Source organism: Felis catus, chromosome C1 (assembly GCF_018350175.1).
Source record: "Felis catus isolate Fca126 chromosome C1, F.catus_Fca126_mat1.0, whole genome shotgun sequence".
In the NCBI taxonomy this organism is placed as follows: Eukaryota; Metazoa; Chordata; class Mammalia; order Carnivora; family Felidae; genus Felis; species Felis catus.
Window position 1 is genome coordinate 16020515 of NC_058375.1, and position 26146 is coordinate 16046660.

Genomic DNA, 26146 nt, shown 5'->3' on the forward strand with positions numbered 1-26146 from the left:
AGCCCTGCCCTGCCCTGCCCCACCCCTCCCAAGGACTTCCTCCCAGGGCCATGCATTATCTTGCTACATCAGTCCCTCCTCTCCCTCTGCACGGATCATTCTACGCCACAGACAAATGTGTTCTAGAATTTTCTACCTTCAAAAACACCCCCTTGACCTTATACTCCCCCCAGCTATTGCTACATGTATTGGCCTTCCTTCAGAGCCAAGACTCTTTATTTATTTATTTTAAGGAGGCTCCGCATCCAACGTGGGGCTCGAACTCATGACCCTGAGATTAAGAGTCACGTGCTCTACCAGCTGAGCCAGGCAGCCACCCTAGAGCCAAGACTTTTGAAAGAGCTGTCTGTCCTTGCTGTCTACGCCTGGGCTTCCCCTCCATTCTTTGCCTCTCTCCAGTCTGGTTTCTACCCCTTCTCTCCACTGTATGGCTCTGATCAAAGACGATGACCTCCACGGGTCCCTTCTCTGCCCGTATCTGACTGCCCCGGGGCATGTGGTGAGGCCAACCACTCCTTTCAGGAAGCCCCCTCCCCACATGACCCCCAACACACCTGCTCTCAATGGCTGTCCCCACTTAGTCCCTCGTGCTGTCTTCCCTCTTCACCTTGACATGTTCAAGCTGGAGCTACGGACTCGTGATGCCCCCTGACCTGTGTGCAGCAGGTGCTGTGGGTGCCCCGCCCACATCCCCTTCCCCTGTCACTTCAGAGCCCGCCTGCCCGACTTCTGCCAGCCGCCGCATTTCTGTGCCTGAGGTCCTTCTCGGGCCACCGGGGACTGCCGTGCCTGCCCCCGAGGTGGTACATAACGCGGGGGCCCTGGTGATCCTAGAGCACAGGCCTCAATCAACTGGCCCTGGGATGGGGGACTCCGAGGTGCACATTTTACTCTGGAGTTTCCCAGAATTTCTTTGGCTGCGGTGAACAACTGTCCCCGGTGGGAATGTGCTCGGTAACACGCCCTCTATGGGATGTCTTCTCTTTCCTGCCTCACTTCACTTCCTACAGAAACTGCTGGCATGAAAATCCTCATCCCAGACTCAGCTTCAGGGGTGGGGGTTCCCAATGAAAACACCCGCCTGCTGAGCCTGCTCATCTCGGTAAATGGCGCCTCATTTGCCTGCCTGCTGGGGTCCAGACCCGTGGGCATTATTTTAGCTTTTCTTTCTCTCTCAGTGACCACAATCAAGTCCTGCCAAATTTTGCCTCTAAAACTAGCCTCGACCCCACTATCTCTCCATCTCCGTGGCCAGCACCCCCGTGCCCCACCACCCTCTCCAGCGGAGGGACGTGCCCACTGCCTGTGTCCACAGTCCAGCCCGGCACAGACGGGCTGGGGACGGAGTGGAGCAGGGACTCACCGGTGACCAGCAGCTCTGCCCGGCTGGTATTGGCGCGATGGAGATTACGACAGGTGCAGATATAGACGCCAGCATCTGATGGCTGGACGCTAGGGAAGTGGAGCTCAGAGCCTGGTGGGAAGTGGACAGGAGCTCATCAGCGCAGATGTACCCCGTCTCCCACCCGGCCCTGCGTGTAAGGACAGGATCGCAGCACACAGGCCTGTGATTCCCCTCCCTCTGGGGTGGCTCATGGGGCTGAGGGGCCCGGGGTCATGGGTACCTTGATGTCGCTGCTGGGTGCTGCTAGGCAAGGGACGCCCATCCTCACGAGACCAGTAAAAGTAGTGGGGTGGGCTCCCACTGACCTGGCACCACAGGGAGTGGGAGCCACCTTGGGGTACTATGGTCCGAGCCGGATGCACCTGGACCACCAGTGGGGCTGCATCTGCTGGAGGAAGGACAGGAGAGGCCATTCAAGCAGGAGCTCCCAGCATGCAGCACTGTCTCAGGTATCTCTGTCTTCCCAAGCCCTGGTGTGCCCCACCGTCAGCCCTGCCCCCCGGATGTAGTGACTCTCAAACTCCCTAGGCTCACTGCCTTCTCCATCACCCTGACCCGCCACGATCCCACTTACCTTGGGGCAGGCACCGGCCCCCCCGCACATTGGGGTTACCCACGTAGCCTGGGGCACATCTGTAAGGAGGAACAGACCAGCTCTGTCAGGCCCCAGGCCCCAGGGGACGCGGTGCCTCATGGTGGACTTGCGGAGCCAGAAGTCCAGCGGGGGTGGGCTCAGTGCGGGGTGAGGAAGCTCACAACTCTGGAAGGACTTTGGAGACCAAAGAGGCCTCAACACGGCCTCACTGAGCTAAGAACGGCGATGTTAGCAGATTGGACAACGGGGGTAATAAGGTCTTTAGTCTCCAGGGAAACATTCATTCAACAAGCATTTATTAAGCAACTACTACGCTAGCTTGTGGAATCGGGACAGTGAGCATGATGCAGCTCTTGCCCTTACAGAACTGGCTTGTCGGGAAACCAACAAGGAACTATGCAAACGAGAGACGCACATGAGGGGCACTAACCCAGGCCTGAGAGTCAAGAAGCTCCCCAGAGGACCGCACTACTGGCTTGTTATATTCCCTGGAGCGGATTGTACTCCAGAGAACTCACCACTCTTCATAATTATGTGTTTGTATGATTACTTGCTGCCCCGTCTCCCATGACAGGTGGTAGACTCCCTAAGGGCTGAGACTGAATCTGTTTCGTTCACCCCTTTATCTCCAACACCTTGGCGCACTACATGGCACACAGTAGGTGCTCAAGAAAAACATGCTGAATGAGCGAATGAAGCTGAGCTTTGAAGGCTAAACAGGAGTCAGCGAGAAAGGGGAGGTTTGAGGGTGAAGAACGTTCCATGTAGAGGGAACAGCGTGTGCAAAGACCAGAACGTCAAGAAGTCAAGAGGTTAGGCCCAGCTATGGTAGATTCGGGTGTTAAAAGGGGAATGAGCTTGGGCTTGGCCCAAGGGCAACGGGGAATCTTGGAAGGGTTTTGGGCAGGGGAAAGATGTGATCCTGGCAGAGACCTTTCTGAGCAACACCCCCCCAGGACTCTCACCTAGGAGTCTACCATATGCCCCCTTCCTCCCCCCATCCTATTTGCAAACTTACTGCTCACAGTACTGGCCAGTGTAGCCAGGTTCACAGGCTGTGCATCGGTACCCGCCAGCTCCCAGGCTCTCACAGGTGCGGGAGAACCTGAGATGGGGGAGGCAGAGGTCAGGCCGGGGGACGCCCACCCCCCACCCGGTGCCCTCCACTTCTGCAGTGCCCTCCACTCCCAAGTGGGAGTTCTTCCTTGGGCCCTGAACGGGGACACCCACATGTTCTCCGGGTTGGTCAGTGGGCAGGCGCAGGGCTGGCAGTCCTCAGGTGTCCCGGCAGTAGCATCTCCATAATAGCCAGGGGCACACAGCTCACAGAATTCCCCAGCGGTGTTGTGCTGGCAGTGCTGTGGGGCACAAGGATGTCAGCCACCCGCCATTTGGCAAAATCTACCCCAAACTGTACAGTTTTGTAATCCCTTGAGCTGGAAATTCTGTATCTGTGAGCCTATCTTAAATAATTGTAGAAGGGGCGTCTGGGTGGCTCCGTTGGGTAAGCATCCGACTCTTGATTTCGGCTCAGGTCATGATCTCATGATTTGTAGGTTCGAGACCTGAATGGGGCTCTGAGCTGGCTGTATGGAGTCTGCTTGGGATTCTCTCTCTCCCTCGCTCTCTCTGTTCCTCCCCCACTGGCGTGCACTCTCTCTCTCTCTCTCTCTCTCTCTCTCCAAATCAATAAACTTAATAAAAAGAGAAGGATGTTATTCTACCATTCTGGCCATCCCACAATGCCTACAGTGCCCACTGCTGGTTCAGGCCCTTTGTCCCACAGTCCGTGCCCTGCCACCTTGCCCCTGGACCTAGGCCCACCTTACCAAGCCCACCCCTCCCTGCCTCCCAGGCAGCCCCGGTGCCCCACCCAGGCCCGGAGAAATTGACCCCTGACCCTGCCCTGTTTGCGTCTTACCGAGCAGGCCCCGGTCTCCGGGTGGCACAGGTCTGAGTGGCCGTTGCATTCACACAGCTCACAGTGGCCGAGGTAGAGTCCGCTGCCAGTGCGTGTATAGCCTGGGGCACAGTCCTGGGGAGAGAGGAGGGCTGGTTTCTATCTCTAAAGTGGTCCCATCTGGAGCCAATAGACCAGAACCTTCTCTCTCCAGCCTCTCTCCACAATCTAGACTCCCATTGACTCTTGGTTGGGAAATCCCAGGCCCGGCCCTCCTCCCCAGCTCCCTGTCTTTGTGCTCAGTTTCTCAACACTGTGGAAGCTGGGACAGTGTCTGTCCCCATCCTGCCTGGCATCTCCAGCCACTCTGAATTTACTGAAATCATAGTTCACCCTTAATGGAGGAGAACGCTTCTCCATTTCCCATTTTCGTTCCTGAAAATTCTTCTGGTAGGGTCTCTATTGAAAAACTGAACTCCTAGACGGAAAAACAAGGTTTAGGAGACCCAGATTTGGAATGAGCCCTTGGAGATCTTTACAACTACCTCACAGTCACTAAATAAAGTGAAAGAGGCAGGCATCTCACACACAATCGAGGATGTTTTTACACATTCTGAGTGAGTAATCATGGGTTTGGAAAACAAAGAGTTTCTATTCACTACCCCTCCTTTGAAACTTCTCCAGGCCCCTCCCGCCCCCCAACCATTTCAAAGGGATGTTTACAAATCTGTTTTGCTTCACTGCAGAAAGTGCGCACACGGGATTATTCTGCCCTCCCCAGGGCTTCTCCTTCAAAATGTGTTATTAAATTTGATAACTTCAAAGGAGGTGAAGTTCATATGTTTGGATTTGAAAGTCCGTGGCCATAGCAAAGGTGCACGAATGTAAAATTGCGGAGATGTGCACTTTGCACAGGGGAGTTCCTGCATCTGGGCGCTGGCTGTTCCCACACTTGACCTCCCTGCCGCCCACCTGGCATTGCAGCTCTGCCCCCTCCCCTTCCTTCATCCTCCCCCTTCCTCAGTTCCAAGTTCACTCGTCCAGTGTTGACTGGCGGCCTGCCGATGTGTCTGGAAACTCAGTGGTGGACAGTCAGCTCAGGCGCTGCCCTCAGGGAGTTCACGGTCTCCAGCCAAACCCTCCGGATGCTCTTGGGTTCTCTGCAACGGCCAGCCCTCTGTTCCACCCCCAGTGCCCTCCCTGTAAATAGGGGTCCCTGTCTCTCCCCGACCTGTCTCATTCACCAGGGCAGAGAGGACTTTTCCTGACGCCCAGCGCAGACCACAGCACTCCCTTCACGGCTTGGCATTCCCTACTGAGCGGAACCTCATTCCAGGCCTAAGGAAGTAGCCCCTGCCCCCTCAGCTTTCCGGGGTGACCCTTCTGCATCATGGACTATTTCCCCATACAGTCCTCCTTGTGAGCTGCCCAGAATCCTACCCTGCTCGCACTGTTTACCTCTCCGAGGCATTTCTATGTTCTGCTTTGGCCCAGAAAAATATGTGTATCCGTATTGCCTCCCTGTCTCTAGGGGGCACCCTGGGAGCACGAGCTGGGTCTTAGTCTTGGGAGACCATAGTTGTATCCCCTTGGGAAAGCCACTCAGCCTTCAGAGCCTCTATTTAAAAAAAATCTGTTAGGGGTGCCTGGGTGGCTCAGTCAGTTAAGCCTCCAACTTCGACTTTGGCTCAGGTTATGATCTCACAGTTCATGAGTTCGAGCCCCACATCAGGCTCTGTGCTGACAGCTCAGAGCCTGGAACCTGCTTCGGATTTTTATCTCCCTCTCTCTCTGCCCCTCCCCTGCTCACACTTAGTGTCTCTCTCTCTCAAAAGTAAATAAATGTTTTTAAAAAATCTGTTAAGAGGGGATAATTACACATCTTTCACGGGTGTTAGGAAGAATAAATCAGATACTGCATAGTACATTAAAGTATGGCAGGGGCAACTGGGTAGCTCAGTTGGGCGTGCGACTCCTGATTTTGGCTCAGGTCATGATCTCACGGTTCATGAGTTCAAATCTGTGTAGGGCTCCAGGCCGGCAGTGTGGAGCCTGCTTGGGATTCTTTCTTTCCCTTTCTCTCTGACCCTCCCCCACGCGCTCTCTCTCTCTCTCTCTCTCTCTCTCAAAATAAAGTTAAAAAAAAAAAAAAGAAAGTTGCTATTCAGATGTAAGAAAGGCTTTTAAAAAATTAAAGTTATGGCAGTAATGACAGGCCACGGACATGGCAGTTGACCAGCTTGCTGACCAGCTGTACCAGAGCAGATGTGTCTGGGCTGGCCGCACTCACCTGGCATGACAAGCCAACATAGCCCGGGGGACAGCGGCATTCCTCCACCTCCATGGCCCGGGGTCCCTCTGAGGGCCCAGGCTGGGCGACCTCCAGGCTGACGGAGCTGATGCTGGCTGCCCGTGGCATCGAGGAGAACGTGGCCCGGACCAGGAGCTCATCCAGGTCGGCCAGCGCCATCAGGAGGTGCTCGCGCGTGGCCGGCTGCCCATCAGGCCGGCGCCAGAATTCCTGGGTGGGGGGGGGACAACAGCAAGTGTGGGTGAGGGGTGTGAGGCCCCGTGTACTAGTCCTGCAGCACCGCTACCCCAACCCCTGGCCTCCAGGCACTGGCCGAGGACCGTGAGGTGAGGATGGGGGATGGGCAGGGGAAGCACCGTCGAGGCCAGGCTCCAGAGCAGGGTGGGCAGTGGGGGAGGGTCAGACACAGTGTGATCTCACCTCTCGGAAAATGATCTCGAAGCTCTTCCTCTCTGGGCCCTGCGGCGCTGGCTGGGAGGCCACCAGCATGATGTTGTTGCCCTGGAGAGACACCGGCAGGATTGGGAGGGGAATCAAGGGGCCCTCGGGGACAGAGGAGTCCTCCACCAGTCCCGGCCTCTCCGTGACACCAGCCTCCAGTCTCTGATTGCCCAAGCTCATGTGCCCAAAGGAATCAGGTCCACGTTCACTGCCTCTTTCTCAGCAGCTGGGCCTCTGCCTGGCTAGTGTCTAACCTGACTGGGTGGGGGGCCATGGGCCTTGGGCCCCCAGCTCACGCCAGGCCAGCTGAGTCCTGGGCCGATAGGACAAGGACACCGAGGGTGGCTGCTGGTTTCCACCCTCCCCTTCTGCCCGCCCAGCTGGAAGCCACGTGCTCACCGTGATCTGGACGTCAGGGTCAGAGAGCGGACTGCCATGCGCCCCCGCCGTGTAGGAGAGAGTATATCGCAGCTTCCCGCCATAGGCCGCCACCTGCAAAGAGGCAAGCCCTGCAGTCACAGCCCGACTCTGCCTTCCTCCACGGTGCGTGTGACCCTACCGGTGAGTGGGCGGAGCTTCTCAAGGCTTTTCTGTACCTGCGCTGTCCCCTCCGTTCAACCGGAGGCCAGTGCGCTTGGCCCCTGGTTGCCAAGGAGACAGGCACCTGTCAGTTCCTTTGCTGTCTTGGACCTGCCGGTGGTGACCCTGAGCAGCCTCGACAGCTCAGCAAACAAGCTTCAAGTCCCTTTCCCTTTGAAGACATTTCCCAAAAAGTAGACAGGGATACTGATGGTGATCATCATGAGCTTGCCCCAGAAGGTTTACAAGTTCCCGGCCGTGGGGGTAGGGCTGAGGGTGCGCCTTCAGAGGCCTTGTCCCTTGGGCAGGTGGTTTTTGTCTGCTTAGAATCCATTTCCCTGTTTTTTTTGCAAACTACGGCCCGGTTTCCTTTAAAGGAAACTATGTCCTACGTGCGGGCCATGTGGTTTGAGGGCAGACGTGAGCCAGGTCTGGCCAATGTGCATTTTCCACCATTCTCTTCCACTCTGTCGGGGATGGACACGTAAACCTGGCACTTCTGCTCCTTCCACGGACAGAGGTACCCCCTTTACTAGTCAGATTGGAAGCCGGAGAATGATGCCAATGGAGGTAAAAGTCCTAATGAGCCCCTGAACCCAGCCATGCCTGACACCAGCTTCCTCGGACTTTGTAGTTGCAGGAGCTGGCTGTACTTGGGTTTTCCATCGCTCACAACTGAGAGAGTCCTTAGGCTTCCTGCTGGGGGCTTTCACGTGGGCAGCCAAGGCCCCAGCTCTGTCCCAGGACTTTCCTTTCTCTCCTCTGCCACCACGGCAGATGTTCGGATCAATACCACACCGCATCAGGCCTAGCCCATCTGTTCATTTTTGTGTTCATTCAGTTGGTGAGCACTTACTCAATGCCTACTGACTACATGCTGGAATTGAGCTATACTGTCCTGAGGATGTTTTCCACAAGCTCAGGGTGAGGGAAGGAACTCTAAGGCATAACTGGATAACCATGAAACAACTTAGTTTCCTGCTTGCTTTGGATGCCAGCAGGTTCATCACTGCTTCCAGACCAAGCTGCAGGCGTGTGCAGCAGGGTGGCTCGGGGAGTCTGCTCAGGGAGCAGACTCTGAAGTCTAAGACTGGAGTTCAAGTCCAACTGTACTGGCGGGACAGCCCCGGACAAGGCACCTAACCTGAGTCTTACTTTCCTCTTATGGAAATAGCAATAAAAATAATATGTACCTTGAAGGGTAGCACAAAGATTAAGTGACAAAGGCTCTGTAAAATACTGCCCTGAGCAGAGTGTCCCCAGAGTGCACGGCCTCCTTGCCTGCCAGCTCCTCACACACCTGGCTGTGCTCTCAGCTTCGGCAGATCTTTCTTATCCCCATTCCCCCCAGATCATGCCAATTCCGTCCCAGCTGCCTCTCTGAATGCTATTTCATGGCATATTATGCATATTCTTAAGAGGCATTCTAAATAGTTTTTGGAACAAGGCGGAGCTGACGTCAATCCTAACACTAATGCCAACGGTGATGATGACGTTGATGATGCTGGCGATGACAGGAACGACCAGGGCCAGGGTCGTCCTCTGCCCAGATACAACGCAGCACACAGGAAGTGCTAAAATAATGCTTCCTGAAGGAACGAATGCAGAGCCAAGAGCTAGGTGAGTGAGCTGGATATGGGGTAAAGCCTCCTGGGTGAGACGGGTCCCCGCCAGGGCCTGTGGCCACTGATGGGACACCAGGCAAGTCCCTTCCCCTCTCCGGGCCTTGATCTACCTACCCATCTGTGTCATAAAGGACTTTGAAAAAGGGCTCTCGAATATTTTAGGTTTTGATGACACCCTGTTAACCCCTAGCTCCTTGTTACCTTGTTCCCCAGGAAGGCTTGGGGCAGCTGCCAATAATAGAGGCTCCCAGGAAGCAGAGAGAAGCCTTCGTAGGAGAGAGAGAACTAGGACAGAAGGACAGGCGATGAGAGCTGCTGGGGGGTCAGGGGTGGGGGATCCAGAGCACAGCTACAGTCCCAGCGGAGACACATTTGCACGCAGGCACATGCACACACACACGCAAACCCTGGAGGGAAGGCTGGGGTGGGGGCTGTGGAGGGATAGAAGCCCCTAGCCCAAAGCTCAAGTTCTAGCCCTGCTCTTGGGACAACTTGTGCCCCATCCCTGGATCCAGAGACCCCAACTGTTCTCACGGGGCGTGGTTGGGTTGGTGTCTCCTCACGTCTGGTGTGTGCCTCTTGAGGACCCCACGATGACTTATGCAGCACACCAGAAAACATTTTGAAGTTTAGTAGGTATTTTAACATGTATTGGAAAATGTATTACCAGCGCAAATGAGCTGCTATGTGATAGAATTAAAGGGAACTTTGAGGGGCGCCTGGCTGGCTCAGTCGGTGGAGCGGGCAACTCTTGATCTCGGGCTTGTGGGCTCGAGCCCCACGTTGGGTGTAAAGATTACTTAAAAACGTCTAAAAATAATAACAAAATCAAGGGAAATTTGAAGTAAATCATAGCCCAGGTAGTGTGCAGAAATGGCAGAATTTGTGAAGTTGGTTCACAAACAGCTAAAGTCTGGAAAACATGGTGGTGGTGGGGTCTCTTGGCAGGTGCCTTGGCACATACCTGAGAGCCTGCTGAGGAAGGCGCAGAAGCTGAAGAGGAGGAGGAAGAAGGGGAGGAGGAGGAGGAGGAGGAGGGGGAGGAGGAGGAGGAGGAGGAAGGGAGAGCTGCTTGTAGGGCAGCTGCAGGCTGGGGATGGAGCAAGAGCCCCGGGGCAGGGGGCTGGGGGTGGGCAGCAAAGCTGGAAAGGAGCTGCCAGATCTCGGCATCCATCCGCCTCTGGGCCTCATCCACCTGGGGGACCGGGAGAGGGAGGACAGAGGAAAGGAGCAGAGAGGGACAGAAAAGACGCCGTGAGGCTCTGCCTCCCGTCAGGCGGCAAGAGGCCCCGCGAGCCACCTACTTCTGTGCTATCTGTTCACAAGTGCCTGACCTTCTGGCCCTCACACCCGATGTCCTCTTGCTCCTCATGACCCTGGTGGGGCGATCCTGGGATGGGCCCAGATGGCTATGGGCAGAAGCCCATACAGAAGACACCTCTCTGTCGAGCTCAGGTCCCCGGGGCACTTGTGGTAGGGGAGGCCGTTCCTTGGGCCTCACTCACCATGCATGCCCATGGTGCCAGCCCAAGCCATTGATGGCTCTGGAATGTTTCCCATGGGCAACGCTGGAGTGGACTGGGTGTTAGGCTGGGGCCTAGCTTGGGGGAAAATGGCCCAGGAAGGCCAGGGCCTCAGCTCAAGGCTCTTGCTTGAACTATACTCTCTGCTCTGCATGGGGCCCCAGATACAGCCTGTCCCAGCCAAGTGCTGAGTTACCTCCGATAGCCGCTGTGCCCGGCCCCTGCCCTCTGGGGGCCCCATGGTCCTCTCAGCTGTCACAGCTGCCCGCAACTGCTCCTCTGAGAGGGACGTGCGGTTCTGATGGGTGGAGGGCAGAGCCCAGCTCAGACCTCCCAGGGCCCCAGCATTGGAGCCCTGGGGAGTGTCCTCTCCCCGTGGATATGGTGGCCAGAAAGGCCCATGCTGACTGGGGAGGAAGATGCACACTCCGCCCTCCAGGCTGGCACCCGGGGGTTAGCGCCAGGCTGCTGAAGGGGCATACGCACACAGAGGGTTAGTGGAGGTTGCTCGGAAGGCAGTGCTAGGGTAACCCGGTGGGCTGGGTATAGTCATGTGGTTTAGCATCGAGTTAGTTTCCCTGCCACCTCGGCCACCATTCTGGCCACAGACGGCAGGCAGCAGGACCAGACCACAGAGCAGATGGGGCACAGGTCGTCCCAGCTCCAATTCCTGGTACTGCAGGGCGGGGCCATCGGGCACCTGCCGGGGTTCATGCGGACCACATTTCCTCGGGCACTGAGCATTTCCCCATGCGGGACTGACAGCATCCGAAAACACCACGGCTGTGTCACATCCATTTCACACCACTCAGATCACGGGCCTACCTGGTGAGCCCGGCGCATCCGTGCAAAATACGCCTCCCTCTGTGGGGCGCCGGGAAACGCCAAAAGAGGGAGTAGAGAGAGAAGTCTGAGAACTGCGGGCCAGGGCAGTAGGGAGGAAGACAGGGAAGCCAGGAGTGGAAGAAGCGGAACCCAGAGAAGGGGGAAGGGACCGGAAGGTCAGCCTTGGGAGGAGCCTGGGATACTTGGGTCTGTCCAAGGAAGAAGGACATGGCAGCTTGGGCACTCCCCCTTCCGTGTCCCTGACCTTCCTGAGATCCTGCGTGAGGGGACACATCTGCTCGCTCACTGACCTCAGCCAGCAGGGGACTCCTGTACCAAGACCATCTTTCCTTGGGTGTCATTAGATGGCACTGACTCCTCGAGGAACACGTCTGGGCAGGCTGCTCTGCAGTCCGCCCCTAAGACCCTGCACCCCACGCCACCACCATCAGCATGACCATCACCACCCCAGCAAACCATGGCTCATCTCTGACCAGTGTAGGATTCAAGGGAAGCCTCTGACCCGGAGCTGAATGCCAGCACTGCCACCTTCTGGGTGTCATCTCTGTTCCCTCGAAGGAAATGGGGCAGTACTGGCGATTTATGACACATACAAGTGCTTGGAACAGTGCCCGGCACGGCGCGAGCTCCGTAAACGTGACTTACAATCAGAGTTAGTCTCATGCCTGACACCGAGCACAGAGCACCGCACAGATGAGGGAACTCTGAATAAGCAAAGGGATGACACTGAAACCGTCACATCTGTCCTTGAGTTTCTAGAGCCTCGCCTAGGACCTATTTGTTGCATGAAAGCTGAAAACCACTAACAGGAGAGTGCTTATGTGCCAGGCACGACTTCTCATCCTGCCAGCCAGCCTGGGGCTGAAGTTTATCAAAAGGCAGTCATCTGGGAAATGGCAGAACTGGGCTCAGGCCGAGGCCTATCTGACCCCAAAGGCTGCACGCTTAACCGCGGAGCGGCTGACGCCTGCCCTGAGGCCACCTTGTGTCTGAGCCCCACTGGCCCCAGGGCTCCGCAGGGGCTGGCTCAGAACCGGTGACTAGGGAGGGCCTGCCAGCCGTCCCTGCACATCACACCTTGTCTCCCTGGTACGCCTCCGGAAGCTGCCAGTAGAAGGACTCATGGCCAAGCTGGGCGAAGGTGCCGAAAGAGAGCTGGGCACCCTCAGGCACGGGCTCCACGGTGAAGCCTCCTGTCAGGCGGCTGTTCCGTTGCGGGTTCACCAGGGCAAAGCCTTGGAAGTCCCCAGGGGCAAAGCGGGTGGAGATCTGGCAGCAGAAAGAAGACGGGATGTCAGCTTGGGCGGGGGCTGGGCGAGGGGGGGGGCAGGGGCAGGCACCTCGGTTGGGGAGGGGTGTGGGTAGGCATTTGGGTGGGTTATGGGGGGTTTCTGAGAGCAGAACTAGGACAGAAGCAGCGGCGGGGGTGGGGGGAGCGGGAAGGACACTTGGGAAAGGAAAGGGGTGCTGGGCTCAGTGCTGACACAGGCGATAATGGGGCCACGGGGAGGGTGTTAGGGTAGGGGCGAGGGTTGCTCGCACCTGTGCTTCTATGGGCAATAACCAGGGCACGGGGGTGGGTGTCCTCACAGGCAGAGGGGACGCCGCCGGGCTGGGTTCCTGACTTGCCCCAGTGATGACTCAGAGGGGCCGTGCCCGGGCACTTACCAGGTGGCGGCTGTAGGAGGAGCTGGCACACTGCTGGGTGACACCCATGCAGAAGCAAGGCACGCAGCCGTCGGGGTTGCTGGCGCTCAGGTAGAAGTGGTGGGGCCGGCAGTGACTGCAGGTGAGGCCTTCCACCTGCGCCTGGGAGGACAGATGGAAGGGAGGGTGTGGGGAGACTGGGGGCGGGGGGGTCTCTTGTACCTCCAGCAGCCTTTGAGGCCGGCCTCCCAGCCACTTCTGGCAGTCCCGGGGAAGATCCCACAGCCCCCATGCCGAGGCCCGGCTCCCATCGGGTGCTGCCTGATTTCCCACCAGGCTCTGGGCAGCGGGGCAGAGGCGGTCCCTCAGGGGAAGGGTGGTGGGGGCTCGGGGACAGCCCCAGGGTACAGTGAGAGGGAATGCCAGGCAACAAGTACGGCCGTGATGTCGGGCCTCACAGAGAGCAGGGGTTGGGACTGACCTTGCAATAGCACTGGCCAGCAGCGTCACACTGGCTACCGATGCTGCCCTTGGGGTCACAGCCACAGCCGATCGGCTCTGGCAGTTGGCCGTCTCCTGAGATGGAGGGAAGCCGCAGCTGGAGGCCCAAACCCGCCTCCACGCGCCCTCACTTCCCACCCTCTGGCCATCTCACTCACCACCAAGAGAGGGAGAGAGTGTTAATTTCTGAACACCCACCATATGTAGGCATCGTAGGCATTTATACCAGCCCTCTGGAGTGGGTGGGCTTTTTCCTATGCCCATTTTACAGATCAAGAAGCTGAGGCTCAGAAAAAGTCACTTGCCGCAAGTCGAAGGAGAACAAAGGCTCTGTCCTAGCTCCACCCCTGGGGGAGACAGGGTAGCCCGACCCCAAAGGCCTCCCCAACCCTACTCACTTTGGCACGGCTGGCCCTGGCTGGGGTTGCCATAGTAACCTGGGGCACACCTAGGGAGAAAGCATTAGAGGAAGGGAGGGCAGAACCACAGAATCCTGGAGAGCCTGCGGTGAGCCCAGGACTGTGCTGGAGGCCCTGTGTCGGACTCAGAGTGGAACCAGACCTCATGGTGTTGGAAGGAATGAGCCTAACTCACCCATTTTACAGACAGGGAAACAGGTGGGACAAGAAGAGCAGGGACATGCCCTAGGCCACAGAGCCAGTGAGTGAGCATCATCAGGCCTTGAACCCAGGACCTTTAGCAAGAACGAGGGGCTTTCTGGGAAGTCTCTGGCCTGGCTGGGGTAGGGGGTGCTGGCGGTTGGAGGTGAACTGCAGGCCTAGATCACAAAGGGAGGAGAGCTGGTGGTCTCCTGGGGGCCTGTGCGAGGGGACAGCGGGAGGCTTCTGGGGCAGCCCTCCTGCACCGTCCCCCTCCTGCCCACCACCCGCCTCACCTCTCACAGTGACGCCCGCTGTGGCCTGGGGAGCACGCATCACAGGTGGGGTGGCCGTCCGTGTCCAGAAAGCAAGTATGGGTAGCCCTGACGGTGTGGGGGGCAAACAGTTAGGTCAGCAGCCCTTCCTTGAGGACCAGGGCAGCAGGGAGAGGAAGAGTGGGCGTGTGAACCATGTGCCAGGCACTGCGCTAAGGGTTCTCAGCCACCTCTCACACGAGTGGTCAAGGTGGGGTGTATCGTTGTATTATCCCCATCTCACAGACAGGGAAGCTGAGGCCCAGAGAGGGAAACGTAGCTTATGCAAAGTGACACACTGAGGAAGCGGCAAGGCCAGGATCTAACCGCTGCCTCTCAGGAGGGCCCGGGAGGAAGGGAGTCCGGAAGGGGGCAATGGACATTTCAGGAAAGGGCAGGTACAGGCAGGAAATGGACGCACTGGCCACCAGCGGGGGCTCCATAGCATGGGCACGGCTGGCAGTCCTGTGGCGTCCCCCGCTGGGCGTCCCCATAGTATCCTGGTTGGCACCGCTCGCACTGAGGGCCCTCCGTGTGGTGTTGGCAGCCCTGGAGAGGCAAAGCGTGGGCTGAGGCTGAGCCCCTGGAGGCCGCAGACCCCTGGGGTAGGTAGGAAGGAGGGCGGGACTCACCTGGCAGGCACCTGTTTCGGGCTCACAGATCTCCGAGTGGCCGTGGCAGCTGCAACGTTCACAGGTGCCCAGGTAGAGTCCGCTGGGCATGCGTGTGTAGCCCGTGTCACAGTCCTGGGGGCAAGAAGACGGCACTGGGAGGGGAGTCCTCGGCACCACCCATTCAGGGCAGCGCCCACTGAGTGTGGTGGGGCTGGGGTGGGGGGGCCTGGGGAGGAAGGGAGAGCTAAAGGAGGGGGAGCCAGGAAGCACCAAGGAGGACAAGGAGGTGGAGCCTGGTGCTCACCTGGCAGGATGGGCCGCGGTACCCGGGTGGGCAGGTACACTGTTCTACTTCCAGCGCGGGGTCCTGGCCGGTGTCCTCAGGCACAGCCACGTCCATGCTGATACCAGAGACCCTGGAAGTGACAAGACCCGCTATAAATGAGCACACATCCTGTGCCAGGCATGCCTGGAGTCCCGAGTGGGATCATGTCGATTACAACCCTCCCAACAGCCCTGCTGCTGATGTTGTTGGGGCCCCGTCTGGATCCCCAGCTGGGTGTCCATCCCCCAGCTGGTGCAAGAGCTGTGGCGGATGGCTTCTACCTGCGACCTTCTCCAGAGAATGAGCCTTCCTTTCCTGGATCGAACATACCACCCTGCTCCCCCAGGGTGACCAATGACAGGTGGACCTAGGGTACAAAAGCCCCTTTGCCTCAAAGCAGAATGGCTCTGCAGAGCTCCCGGCGGGGTGAGGCTGAGGCTAGTTTTCATCTGAAACCACTTCCTGGCCTGGCCACTTCCTTTCCTTCGTCTGTCTGCCATCCCCTCTGCCTCCCTCCCAGGTTTTCACTGTGAATCGTGTGCACTCCAATCTCCATCTCAGGTTTGGCTTCTAAGGAATCCAACCTGAGAACAAGCCCCATGAGAGAGTCGCTGTTATAATTTCCATTTTACAGATGGGGAAACTGAGGCACAAAAGGCCACCCAGCCTGTATGTGGTAGAGCTGGCCCCTCTGTCCTCCAGCCCTGGCCCCACACACCTGCTCTCAGCTGGCCGCTGGCTGAAGGATGCCTGGATCAGGAGGGTGTCGATGCCCGCCAGGGCCATCAGCAGGTGTTCCCGGGTGGCCGGCTGCCCATCAGGCCGTTGCCACGCTTGCTGCCAAGGAAAGCACACGTGTGCCGCAAGCCCTGACATCTCGGGGTATCGACGCCCCTCCCCACGCAAGGCTTCAGGGAGTGCTGCTCACCTCCCGGAAGGGCACCGTGAAGGTGCTGGGCTGGCCGGGGCTGGGCTGCTGGGAAGTGTGATGCTCTAAGACGATGCCATTGCCCTGCAATACAACCATCGGCTGCCCGTGCAGAGGTGTGGAGCCAGGCTGGGGCCGCTGGGTCACCGTGAAGCGCAGCTCTCCCCCATAGGAGGTCACCTGGGACACAAGGGGGACAGGTGCTCAGCCGAGGCCCCACAGTCCTGACATGCCACTGCTCCAGCCGCGTCTCCCACCTTTCCTCCAAGGGCACCAGGACATTCTTGCTTCCAAGCCTGGAATTCCTTTTCTCTTCCTCCCCCCGCTGCCCACCTTGTCCCCGCGAAAGCGCGAGGGGAGGCTCCAGAAGTAGGGTCCGGAGAGGAGGTTGTGGAAGGAGGAGAAGACCAGTTCTCCGGATGTGGGTGATGAGATGCCCTCGCTGGTGGTGTGGGTGCCTGCGGCGTTGGTCAGGCTGAACTGAGTGGGCTCCTCGGAAGCCCCACGCACCTGGGAGGGGGAGAAGAGGCCGGAACGGGGGCTGAGGTCTGGGACCGGCACGTGGCCCACCCTGGACTCAGCGGACCCACCGGTCTCCCTGCCCAGCCACCCTGCGTAGGTACCTGGGCGCGGCTCCAGGAGGAGCTGGTGCACTGGCGACTGACGCCCATGCAGAAGCACTTGAGGCAGCCGTCAGGGTTGCGGGCACTCAGGTGGAAAGAGCCGGCGACACACTCATTGCACAGACGCCCCACCACGTTGTTCTGCAGGCACAGAGCTGGGAGCTGCAGGACGGCCCACGGGAGGGGCTGCCTGGAGCTTCCAGCCTAATCTGCCCACATTCTAAAGGGGACCCGAGGCCGGGAGAGCCATGGAAAGCGCACAGGTAAGCAGGGTTGCCACCATGTGAACCATGATTCTCAATTAATGGGAGCGTATGCAACCAATCTTTTTTCCCTTTTCTTTTTGGGTGCTAGGGGGCTCACAAATACATTTAGGTTTGAAATACAGCACCCTGGTTAAAACTGTCACTGCTGCTCTTTATGGAATGTTTCATGCACTGTGCTAGTTCCTGTGCAACCATCACCTCATTTAATCCTTCTAAGTACTTTGAGAAGTATGTGATACCTCCATGCTTCACACGAGGAAACGGAGGCTCAGAAACGGGAAATGATCTACGCAAGGTCACTCAGCTTGCTAATCTCCTCTGGGACTTAAGATCAGGAGTCCTTAACTCCAAAGTCTGTCCAGCTCTTTTTTCCATTGACACTCGATTCTCCCGGTCTTAATGCAAATAATGTCCCTCCTCTGAGCCTCCATTTGCTCATCTGTAAATTGGGGATGCTAATACCCCTACCGTCATGTCAGTGTGAGAATGCAAAAACAAACACAGATACAACAGTCGCATGAAGAAGGACTGGCAAAGGATCCGGGACTTGAACCCAGGTTACCCGACTCTCCAGCCAAGGCTCCTTCCCGATGCCAGGCCACCTCTCACGAGGGGAAGACTTGTCAGCGAGGCGATCAGCCTCTGGCTAGGCCACCCCCCAGCAGCCAAGGAGCTGTGGGGGCCACCCCCCTCCCAGCTGGGTGCCCGCCGGAGTCCCCTGGGGTGGGGGAGGGGAGGGCACGCGTACCTTACAGCGGCAGGCCTCCCCAGAGCTCCCCATGCTGCCTCGCTCGTCACAGCGCACGATCTCCTGGTCTGGAAGCACAAAGTGGGTGTTGGCAAGGCAGGTGGGAATGGGATGGACCCAGTCTGGCCAGGCAGGTGGCAGAGTGGGACGCCTCCCCAGGGATCATGGGGTTTGGGCTGGGGGGCAGCCTGGGGGAGTGCCAGGGGATGGCTGTGATACTCACTGGTGGGCCTGCACTTCCCGCCTGGCTGGATGGGGTTGCCCTCGTATCCAGGGGCACAGCTGGTGGAGGGAGGGAGGGTCCTCAGTGGCACTTCTATGTTCCCACCCCGTACAGCCTGCTCCCCCCGGTCCCGGTCGGCTCTCCCTCACCTCTCACAGCGGCGGCCCGTGTAGCCTGGGGCACATGCATCACATGTGGCTTGGCCATCCGTGTCCAGGAAGCAGGTGTCTGAGAACCTGTGGGTATCCAGTGGCAGGACATGGGGCAGGGCTGCAACAATGGGCTGGGGTTGCCACTCCCACCCCAAGAAATGATTGCTGCCCACGTGGCACAGTATGCCATGAGACGTGACGTCGTCTCCCTGCCCACCATTTCCCTGCCCGTTTAATTTTTTTCTTTTCTTTTTTTTTTTTTAGTGTTTATGTATTTTTGAGAGACAGAGAAACAGAGCACGAGCAGGGGAGGAGCAGAGAGAGGGGGAGACACAGAACCCAAAGCAGGCTCCAGGCTCCGAGCTGTCAGCACAGAACCCGATGCGGGGCTTGAACCCACGAACCTTGAGATCATGACCTGAGCGGAAGTCAGCCGCTTAGCTGACGAAGCCACCCAGGCGCCCCTAGATTTCTAAAAATTTTTTATTTTTACATCATCTCTACACCTAACACGGGGCTTGAACGTACAACCCTCGGATCAAGACTCACATGCTCTACCGACTGAGCCACCTGGGCGCCCTGTCCACCTATTCTCGATCTGCAGCCTCATAGCGATACTAGAAAGACAGATGGGCCCGTAATACAGGGAAGGAAGCTGAGGCCCAGAGAGGTCAAGGGGCATGGAAGAAGTCAGTGACGAGGTGAGGATTTGAACCCGGGTATCCCACCTCCCCGCCCAGAATATGCCCCTGGCCTGCTGTACTGCCCACTCCCCCCACCATATCTGCCCCACCCCGAGCCGGGTCTGACCTGCGGGAGGCGTCAATGTATGGGCAAGGGCAGGGTCGGCAGGCAGTGGCTGTGGCCTTTGTGGCGTCCCCGAAGAAACCAGCCTTGCACTTGTCGCACTGTGGCCCCTCTGTGTTGTGCTGGCAATTCTGGGAGGAAGGGGAAGAAGTGGTTCAGGTTCTACAGAGCAGTCCCTCTGCCCCACGCTGGATTCTGAGGGTCGCCCTTTGAGGCTGGCCTCGCCTCCTCCATCGTGCTGGAGCATCCAGCATGCATCCCCATGGGGAATTCATCACTTCACATGGGCAGCCTGTTCCATAGAAGGTTCTAAACGCCTGCTTTATACTGACCTAAATCTGCCTCCCTATTCTAATCTGCACCCACTGGCTATTTCAACCCTCTGGAATCGGTTTCTTCTATCTTGCGGACCTCCTGAGGTATTTGAAGATGGTAGCTTGAGTCTTGTCTTCGGTCAGCTCCAAAATCCCAGCCCCCTCCACTATTCCTTAGAAATTCATATGATTTCCAGGCTTCTTCCCCTTAGGGCTGCCCTGCTAAGGATGATCTTTAACACAGTACTCTCCAGGAATGCTCTGAGCAGGGTGGAAGAGAGTAGGATTTTCACCTCCCTTATCTGGACATTTTATCTCTGTTAATGCAACCAGAGGTCACGATAATTTAGCTAGCAGCCAGGACAGCCATTCTAGAGGCTCATGCTAAGCTTATGGGCACAAGAAGGCTTCAGCTTGGGCCTCCCACCTATCTATGCTCCCGGGCCCTAGCCAGCGTCCGAGGGTCAACTGGCCCCACTCACCAGGCAGTGGCCATACACAGGGTCACAAGAGCTGGCATGCCCATTGCAGTTGCAGCCAGAGCAGGTGCCCAGGTAGGGCCCACCAGGCACCCGGGTGAAATGGGCATCACAGCTCTCGCAGGATAAGCCAGAGTAGCCAATGGGGCATCTGTGGGGACAGGACCAAGAGAGTGGTTACAGGAACCGTGAGGGCCCTGCCGTTTCCCCCCTATCCTGGCTGGGGACTCTGCCAGCTCAGGCACCTGCACTCCTCCACGCTGTGGGCCCGGCCGTGGCTGGTGGCGTGGCTGACGGTGGTATCCATGGCAATGTCACTCAGTCCCACGCTGGCCATCTTGGCGTTGTACACTGTTTGGATGAGCACAGCCTCCAGGCTCTGCAGCACCTGCAACATCTCGGCCCGCTGCACTGGCCGGCCAGACTCATGGACCCAGTGCTCCTAGATATGAACAGAGGTGCGTGGGGGGCATCACGCATTAGCACCTGCCCAGCCTGCGGCCCCTTCACGCCCAGCCCCGAGAGCTCGGGCACCACCTACCTCCGAGAACTGAACCTGGCGCTGGTTCAGCGTGCCAGGCTGGGTGGGCACGTGCCCTCGGGAGAGGAGGCGATATCCGGCTCCCACGAGGACCACGTCTGGCCGCTGCACTGGCTCCAGCATGCCTCGGGCCAGCTCATAGCGCACCTTGTAGCGCAGGGAGCCACCGTAGGAGTCCACCTGGCCGATACAGGGCCGGTCAGGGCAGGGAAGGGGGCACACCTGAAGCCTGCTGCGTGTCCAGTCACCCCTTCCTCCGCCCCTCCGTGTCTAGTGCTCGCCGTATGCCTGGCACAGAGCTGGGCACAGGGAGGCAGAGCTGGGTGGGGCTTGGCTCTGCCTTTGGGACGCTCGGTCTCCAGAGCTGAGTCTGTCCTGCTGCCCACCGGCTTCAGAGGGAGCGGAGCCCAGGCAGGTTGTGGGCCTGTGAGGGGGGCTTGGCCCTTTCCCCACCCGGAGCAGCAGGCCGGTCCCTCACCTTGTTGCCCAGGAACTGCTCGGGCAGAGCCCAGAAAGAGTCATGCACCAGGAAGCGTCGGGACAGGTCGACCAGCTGGAACTCCTGCACAGCGGGGTCGATCTGCAGCTGGGTGGAGGAGAGGGGCGGCATGCCGGGCTGTGCGGGCATTGTTACGTTCACGCCTGCGGGCGGCAAGAGGGAGGGCTGAGGGCTGCAGCACATGCCTGCCAGAGATACCCACCCTGAAAGGCAGTTAGCCAGAAAGACGGGAAGGTTCTGGGAGAAAGCTGATTTAAAGAGAACTTCAGTCTCTTTCGCCAAGTTAAAAATTTTTTTCTCTTCCCTACAGTTTTGGAGCAGTGCTTTCTAAAGCATGCTCTGAAAAGTCAATGCTGAAGAATGACAGCTGGGAACCACAGGGTCAGAAAAAGGTCAAGGGAATGGATTCTTTGTAGCAGGACTTCTCAGAGCCTTTGGTTTTGAGGACAGATCCGTGGACTGTCAGCGTTGGAACGGCCCTCAGGGGGCAGTAGAGAGTTACCCGGGGCTGAAGAACAGATGCCAAGTCCTGGTTCAACCACCCTCCCCAGATGTAGGAGTTTGAAAAAAGGCCTCAGTTTCCTTATGTGTAAAATGGACACAATACTGGTTTGCTTCATAAGGTTATTAGGAAGAGAAACTGAGCAAATTGATATGAAATGCTTATAAAACAGAGTGTGGCACAAAAGAAGCACTCAAAAACAATTAGCTGTTGTTATTGTTACTATTATGATGGGTCATCTAGTCCAATTGCCCCCCTGCCACACACAAACACACACACACACACACACACACACACACACACACACACACGTGCGATTTCTCTCTACAGCATCCTTCCAGATCTCTAGTGCAGCACTAACTATCCAAGAGAAATTTTTGTGAGGACAGAAATGTTCTACATTGTATTCTCCAATATGGTACGTTGTGGGCACTTGAAATGTGGCGAGTGTGGCCGAGAAAGTGAATTAATTAATTTTAATTTAAAGAGCCACATGTTGTTAGCGACTACCACATTGAGCAGCTCTAATGGATGGGGGGCTCATTACCTCCAAAGGCGGTCCCTCCCAACCCTGGACAGTTCTGACTCTTAGAAATTCCTTCCTTGTGGGGTGCCTGGGTGGCGCAGTTGGTCAGGCGTCCAACTTCGGCTCAGGTCATGATCTCACGGTCCGTGAGTTCGAGCCCCGTGTCGGGCTCTGTGCTGACAGCTCGGAGCCTGGAGCCTGCTTCGGATTCTGGGTCTCCCTCTCTCTCTGCCCCTCCCCCACCCACGCTCTGTCTCTCTATCAGACAATGAATAAACGTTAAAAAAAAAATTAAAAAAAAAAGAAAAGAAATTCCTTCCTTGTGCTAAGTCTACATCTGTCTGGAAGTAGCTTCTCCCCTCGATCGTAAATGAAATCCCTGTACCCACGGATGAATCCAGACCCTCACCTGCAGAATGACCATACATAGCCCTCAAGACCAGGCCACACTTCCCCTGGCCTGCTTTCCTCTCTCCCTTCCAGGGATGTTTTCAGAGCTCCTGCCCCCTAGTCACCATCCACGCACAGGCCAACCTGCTCACGCTGGAATCCCTGCCCACCCTGACCATTCTGATTCCAGTCAGACAGGCCTGGGTTCCAGTTCTCCTCTAAACAGCTGTGTGTAACCCTAGGGAGGCCCCACCGTCTCTCAGAGGACCTCAGGGTCCTCACCTTAGGAGAGTAAGAACAGCTCCGACCACGCAAGGGCTAGTGGCTGTCCAATGACTGTCAAGCCACAGCACTGACCGAGTGCTTACTAGGTGGGCATCTAAGCCCCTCCTTGCATTTAATCCTTTGTGATGCCGAAAATGATATGGGAGGCAGCCTGATGTCAGGCGGTAAATGAGGGCTGGGACTTGAACCCACGTCCTTGTGATTTCTGGGCCCGGGCCATTCTGCCAGAGAGAACACAGGCCAACTGCGTTCCTGCCTTTATGTTTGGGAAAACAGGCCTAGAGAAGCCAACAGTCACACAGACAGTAATTGGGGCAGCTGGAGGTCAGCCCCAGGCTAAGAAGATGCCAAAGCCTGGTTCTTCGGCTCTGGGGACACTGGCACCTCTCAGTCTCTCAGGATGAGGATGACGAGGATGGTGACGATGACACCAGGGCACATGGATGGGGCACTGACCATGGATGAGCATGGCTTATCTGTATTAACCCGTTAAGTCCTTACAGCAACGCAGGGTAGATAGTTATTTTATCCCCATTTCATAGATGAGAACGTTGAGACGCGAGACAGCAACTTGACCACGGGCACACAGCTCGTAAGGGAGTATCAGAATTTAAACAAGGAATCTGGCCCCAGAGCCCATCCTCTTCATAACCCAAAGTGGGCAGACGTCAAGTGTGGGTGTGGCTTTTCCTAAAACATTTGTTTTCCCTCAAGTGCTGTTCTTACAGGGCTCAGCCTTTCTTCAGAGACCCTGCGCCCCTCCGTGAACCCGGCCCCATCTGCCCGCACGTGCTGTGCTCCCATATCCGCCCTCTTGCCTCCCCCCCAAGCCCACCACAGCACCCGCCAACGCACCCTTGAAGTCATTGGGCTGGTCAAAGCGGAGCCGGATCTGGTCTCGGAAGCGGCGGCTGCTCTGGCAAATGCTGGTGACCCCAAAGCAGAAGCAGGGCAGGCAGGAGGCGCTGGGCTCCAGGTAGAAGTGCCCGTCGGGGCAGGGCCCTGCCGGGTGGCATGGGAATGGGCTGCGGCTGGTCACCAGCAAGCAGCCCTGGCCCCACCAGCCCCCCCAGGGCCCGTGTGCCCGCTGGCCGTACCTCGCTTTGGAATGAGCTCCAGGACCCCGTCGGGAATGCCGAACACCATGCCCCGGGCATTCATGGCCTCACAGGTATAGGCGCCCTGGTCTGCCTCCTTCACATCACGGATGGTCAGTGTGCCACGGCCTCCTTCGCTGGTCACTGTCACCCTGGAGGGCCCCGAGACAGAGGTGGGGTCAGGCCGGGGCCACTGGCCCATCGCCCCCCACATCTCCAGCGCCTGCCCGGGCTCAGAGCCATACCTGGGATGAGAGGGGATGTGGCCCCAGTTAAGCCTCCAGTTGATGATGGGGGTGGGGACGCCAATGGCCACACAGGTGAAGGTCACTGTCTGGCCCCGGGAAGCCTGGATGGACTCCTGGGGAGGGGTCACCACCTGTGGGGGCACTGGGGAGACCAGAGCAGGAGTGAGGGGTATGAAGGGCACAGGGAGGAGGAGTGGGGGAGGAGAGAAGGGCTGAGACTGTGGACGGCGGGCGCTGGGGCCGGTGGTTCGCCAACACCCCCCCGCCCCCCCACGGCTCCACCCCCCTGCCCCTGCTCACTGCAGCCAAATTCATCACTGCGGTCGGGACAGTCACTCTCCTCATCACAGTGGAAGCTGGCTGGGATGCACGTGTTTGTGGAGACACAGCGGAACTGCGTGGGCCCGCACACATCCTCGGGGCGCTTGGCAGCTAGGGGACAGAGCCAGGGGGTGTGGGCAGCAGGCCCCGCCCTCAGGGGGGGACCACTCCCACTCCCTACCTGCCCACCTTCCCTGGTGTCCCCAGGATCACTCCCTCATCTCATCCTCGTGACACACAGCTGCCCTGACACTGCCCACCGTCACTAGTCGGCCATCAAATGGCTCATCACGGTTCCCTGTCCTCACCATTCACTCCACCTGCGTTCCCCAAAACAGAGACATACCTGGCACGTTAGAGTCATTCAGCAACTCCCACATCCAGCCACCCTCACAAGCACAAGACCTCTGTCAAAGGCACAGGCAAAGTGGCCGGATCCCCAGACACCAGGTGAGACCTGGTGCAGTTCTATCAGAAAGGCCTGGCAAGGGACCCTGCCACAGCCCGAACCTCGCTGCTCTGTCCCCTCTGACTGGCCCGGGGTGGCCCCTGACCTGAGGCGGCCACCTGTGGACTGGCCAGAGGCCTGAAGTCGGCCTGGCACCAGGGCTGGGCCCGAGGCATCTGTAGTAGGGGGGGACTGACACTCTTCCTCAGGGAGACTGACCTTAAGATAGACACACGGACGGGGACAGAGAAGGCAGAGTGGCGTAGGAGAGGAGGCCACACATCTGCAGAGAAGGAAGTGAGAGAAGGCCAGGAGGCAGCTATCTACCGACTTGGGGGTTTCTGTCCCAATGCCCTCTGAGCCCCCAAAGCCACTTAGCTTTCACGTTCTCTGTTCGGGGCTCTGACAACCAGGACTTGGTCTCCTGGGACTTTTCCCCAGATGAGAAGTGCTTTTCAACTAAAGCCCTCAACTACTTCTCTTTCCCAAGGGGCTGTCTTCTCAGACAAGCTTCGAGCCACAGGAAGGACATCCTAACAAGTGGCCCGCTGCCGCTTCTTTCCAGCGTGGACTGTGGGGCAGGGAAGGTAGAGAGGAAGGCGAGGAGCTACCAGTGGACAGGACCGTAGGAATGTCAACGTGTGATCCGGGATCACAGAGAAATGGTTTGAAGATTATCGTCAATCTCAGACTAACAATCTCCAGCAGGACAGGACGCTCAGATGCTACCCGATAGGGTGTTTGTCTCTCCAGCCTCACCCATCAGCTGTTATAATATCCTTAACATTGACTAGGTGGATGGACGTCAGCCGGGTGGATAGTTGGGTGTCTGACAGTTGGTTGGATGGATGGATAAGAGAAAGGAAGGATGTTGGGTCGACGGGCGGACAGGTGGATGAAGAGCTATGAGAACAGACAGCCGAAGGGACAGACAGCTGGGGGAATGGATGGATGGACCAATGAACGATGGATGGATGGCTGAATGGGGAGATGACAGAGAGCTGGGCAGATGGATGTCCAAAAAACTCAGAACTAGCTCTATGTGAAGAACCCCTATACTTGTCCGGGAAAGGCTTTGACTCCCTCACCTGCCAAGAGTCCGATCATCAGGGGACATTGGGGTATGAAGCCCTCTCAGCCACTTGTCTGACCTATACTCAAGCATAAATAACCAAGAGAAGATTAATGGCACTGAACTAGAGAAAAGAAACAAGGAGCCATCAGCCACAGGCAGTCTGGCCGCAGTGATTCCCTACCAAGTTCAGCTCAGAGCCGACACCCCTCACTGCTGGGGTCAGAGAGAGAAAGACCCTCCAGTCTGTCCCCAGGGCCTTCACACTCAGCCAGAGAGAGCAGGGGGAATAGGGCCCGGATGGACCCCAGGACACTCACGGCAGTTGGCCTCATCGGTGCGGTCCTCACAGTCAAAGTCGCCGTCACAGTGCCACAGCTTCAGGGCGCAGTGCCCGTTCCCACAGGCGAACTCATTGGGCTCGCATGGCGGGGGGGGACCTGGGGGACCAG

The 26146-nt window shown here is 57.7% G+C and overlaps 2 protein-coding genes across 9 annotated transcripts in view; both read right to left on the bottom strand.

Moving 5' to 3' along the window:
- Positions 1 to 26146, bottom strand: part of HSPG2 (heparan sulfate proteoglycan 2) — a 99909-nt gene that overhangs the window by 29643 nt on the left and 44120 nt on the right. For 4 of the 8 annotated variants that reach the window (XM_045035255.1, XM_045035254.1, XM_045035251.1 and 1 more), the window contains 34 exons: positions 26015 to 26134; positions 24154 to 24285; positions 23851 to 23995; positions 23606 to 23757; positions 23364 to 23510; positions 20785 to 20948; positions 20307 to 20486; positions 20011 to 20207; positions 19769 to 19916; positions 18976 to 19103; positions 18163 to 18249; positions 18014 to 18072; positions 17791 to 17858; positions 16777 to 16938; positions 16487 to 16663; positions 16154 to 16333; positions 15944 to 16062; positions 15205 to 15316; positions 14919 to 15032; positions 14708 to 14835; positions 14269 to 14355; positions 13772 to 13821; positions 13354 to 13448; positions 12894 to 13034; positions 12303 to 12494; positions 7052 to 7144; positions 6632 to 6712; positions 6191 to 6421; positions 3922 to 4035; positions 3231 to 3358; positions 3019 to 3105; positions 1980 to 2038; positions 1626 to 1793; positions 1364 to 1474 (listed from right to left, as the gene is read on the bottom strand). In XM_045035255.1, the coding sequence (XP_044891190.1) occupies positions 1364 to 1474; positions 1626 to 1793; positions 1980 to 2038; positions 3019 to 3105; positions 3231 to 3358; positions 3922 to 4035; positions 6191 to 6421; positions 6632 to 6712; positions 7052 to 7144; positions 12303 to 12494; positions 12894 to 13034; positions 13354 to 13448; positions 13772 to 13821; positions 14269 to 14355; positions 14708 to 14835; positions 14919 to 15032; positions 15205 to 15316; positions 15944 to 16062; positions 16154 to 16333; positions 16487 to 16663; positions 16777 to 16938; positions 17791 to 17858; positions 18014 to 18072; positions 18163 to 18249; positions 18976 to 19103; positions 19769 to 19916; positions 20011 to 20207; positions 20307 to 20486; positions 20785 to 20948; positions 23364 to 23510; positions 23606 to 23757; positions 23851 to 23995; positions 24154 to 24285; positions 26015 to 26134 (4356 nt within the window). The remainder of the gene's footprint in view (positions 1 to 1363; positions 1475 to 1625; positions 1794 to 1979; positions 2039 to 3018; positions 3106 to 3230; positions 3359 to 3921; positions 4036 to 6190; positions 6422 to 6631; positions 6713 to 7051; positions 7145 to 12302; positions 12495 to 12893; positions 13035 to 13353; positions 13449 to 13771; positions 13822 to 14268; positions 14356 to 14707; positions 14836 to 14918; positions 15033 to 15204; positions 15317 to 15943; positions 16063 to 16153; positions 16334 to 16486; positions 16664 to 16776; positions 16939 to 17790; positions 17859 to 18013; positions 18073 to 18162; positions 18250 to 18975; positions 19104 to 19768; positions 19917 to 20010; positions 20208 to 20306; positions 20487 to 20784; positions 20949 to 23363; positions 23511 to 23605; positions 23758 to 23850; positions 23996 to 24153; positions 24286 to 26014; positions 26135 to 26146) is intronic. The other 4 variants (XM_045035256.1, XM_045035253.1, XM_045035257.1 and 1 more) reach the window with 3 other exon arrangements.
- LOC123379507 (putative protein TPRXL) lies at positions 7158 to 12296 on the bottom strand. The gene is made up of 4 exons (XM_045035265.1): positions 11205 to 12296; positions 10576 to 10677; positions 9821 to 10051; positions 7158 to 9141 (listed from the first exon to the last, which is right to left on the bottom strand). Exons 1-4 carry the CDS (start codon positions 11220 to 11222, stop codon positions 9043 to 9045), a joined length of 450 nt encoding a protein of 149 aa, XP_044891200.1. The 5' UTR covers positions 11223 to 12296; the 3' UTR covers positions 7158 to 9042.

Coding starts and splice junctions, on each gene's coding strand:
- LOC123379507 (XM_045035265.1), bottom strand. Junction 10,052..10,575: donor GGGCACAGCGGCTATCGGAG/GTAACTCAGCAC, acceptor CCGGTCCCCCAG/GTGGATGAGGCCCAGAGGCG. Junction 9,142..9,820: donor CTTCCTCAGCAGGCTCTCAG/GTATGTGCCAAG, acceptor CTTCTGTCCTAG/TTCTCTCTCTCCTACGAAGG.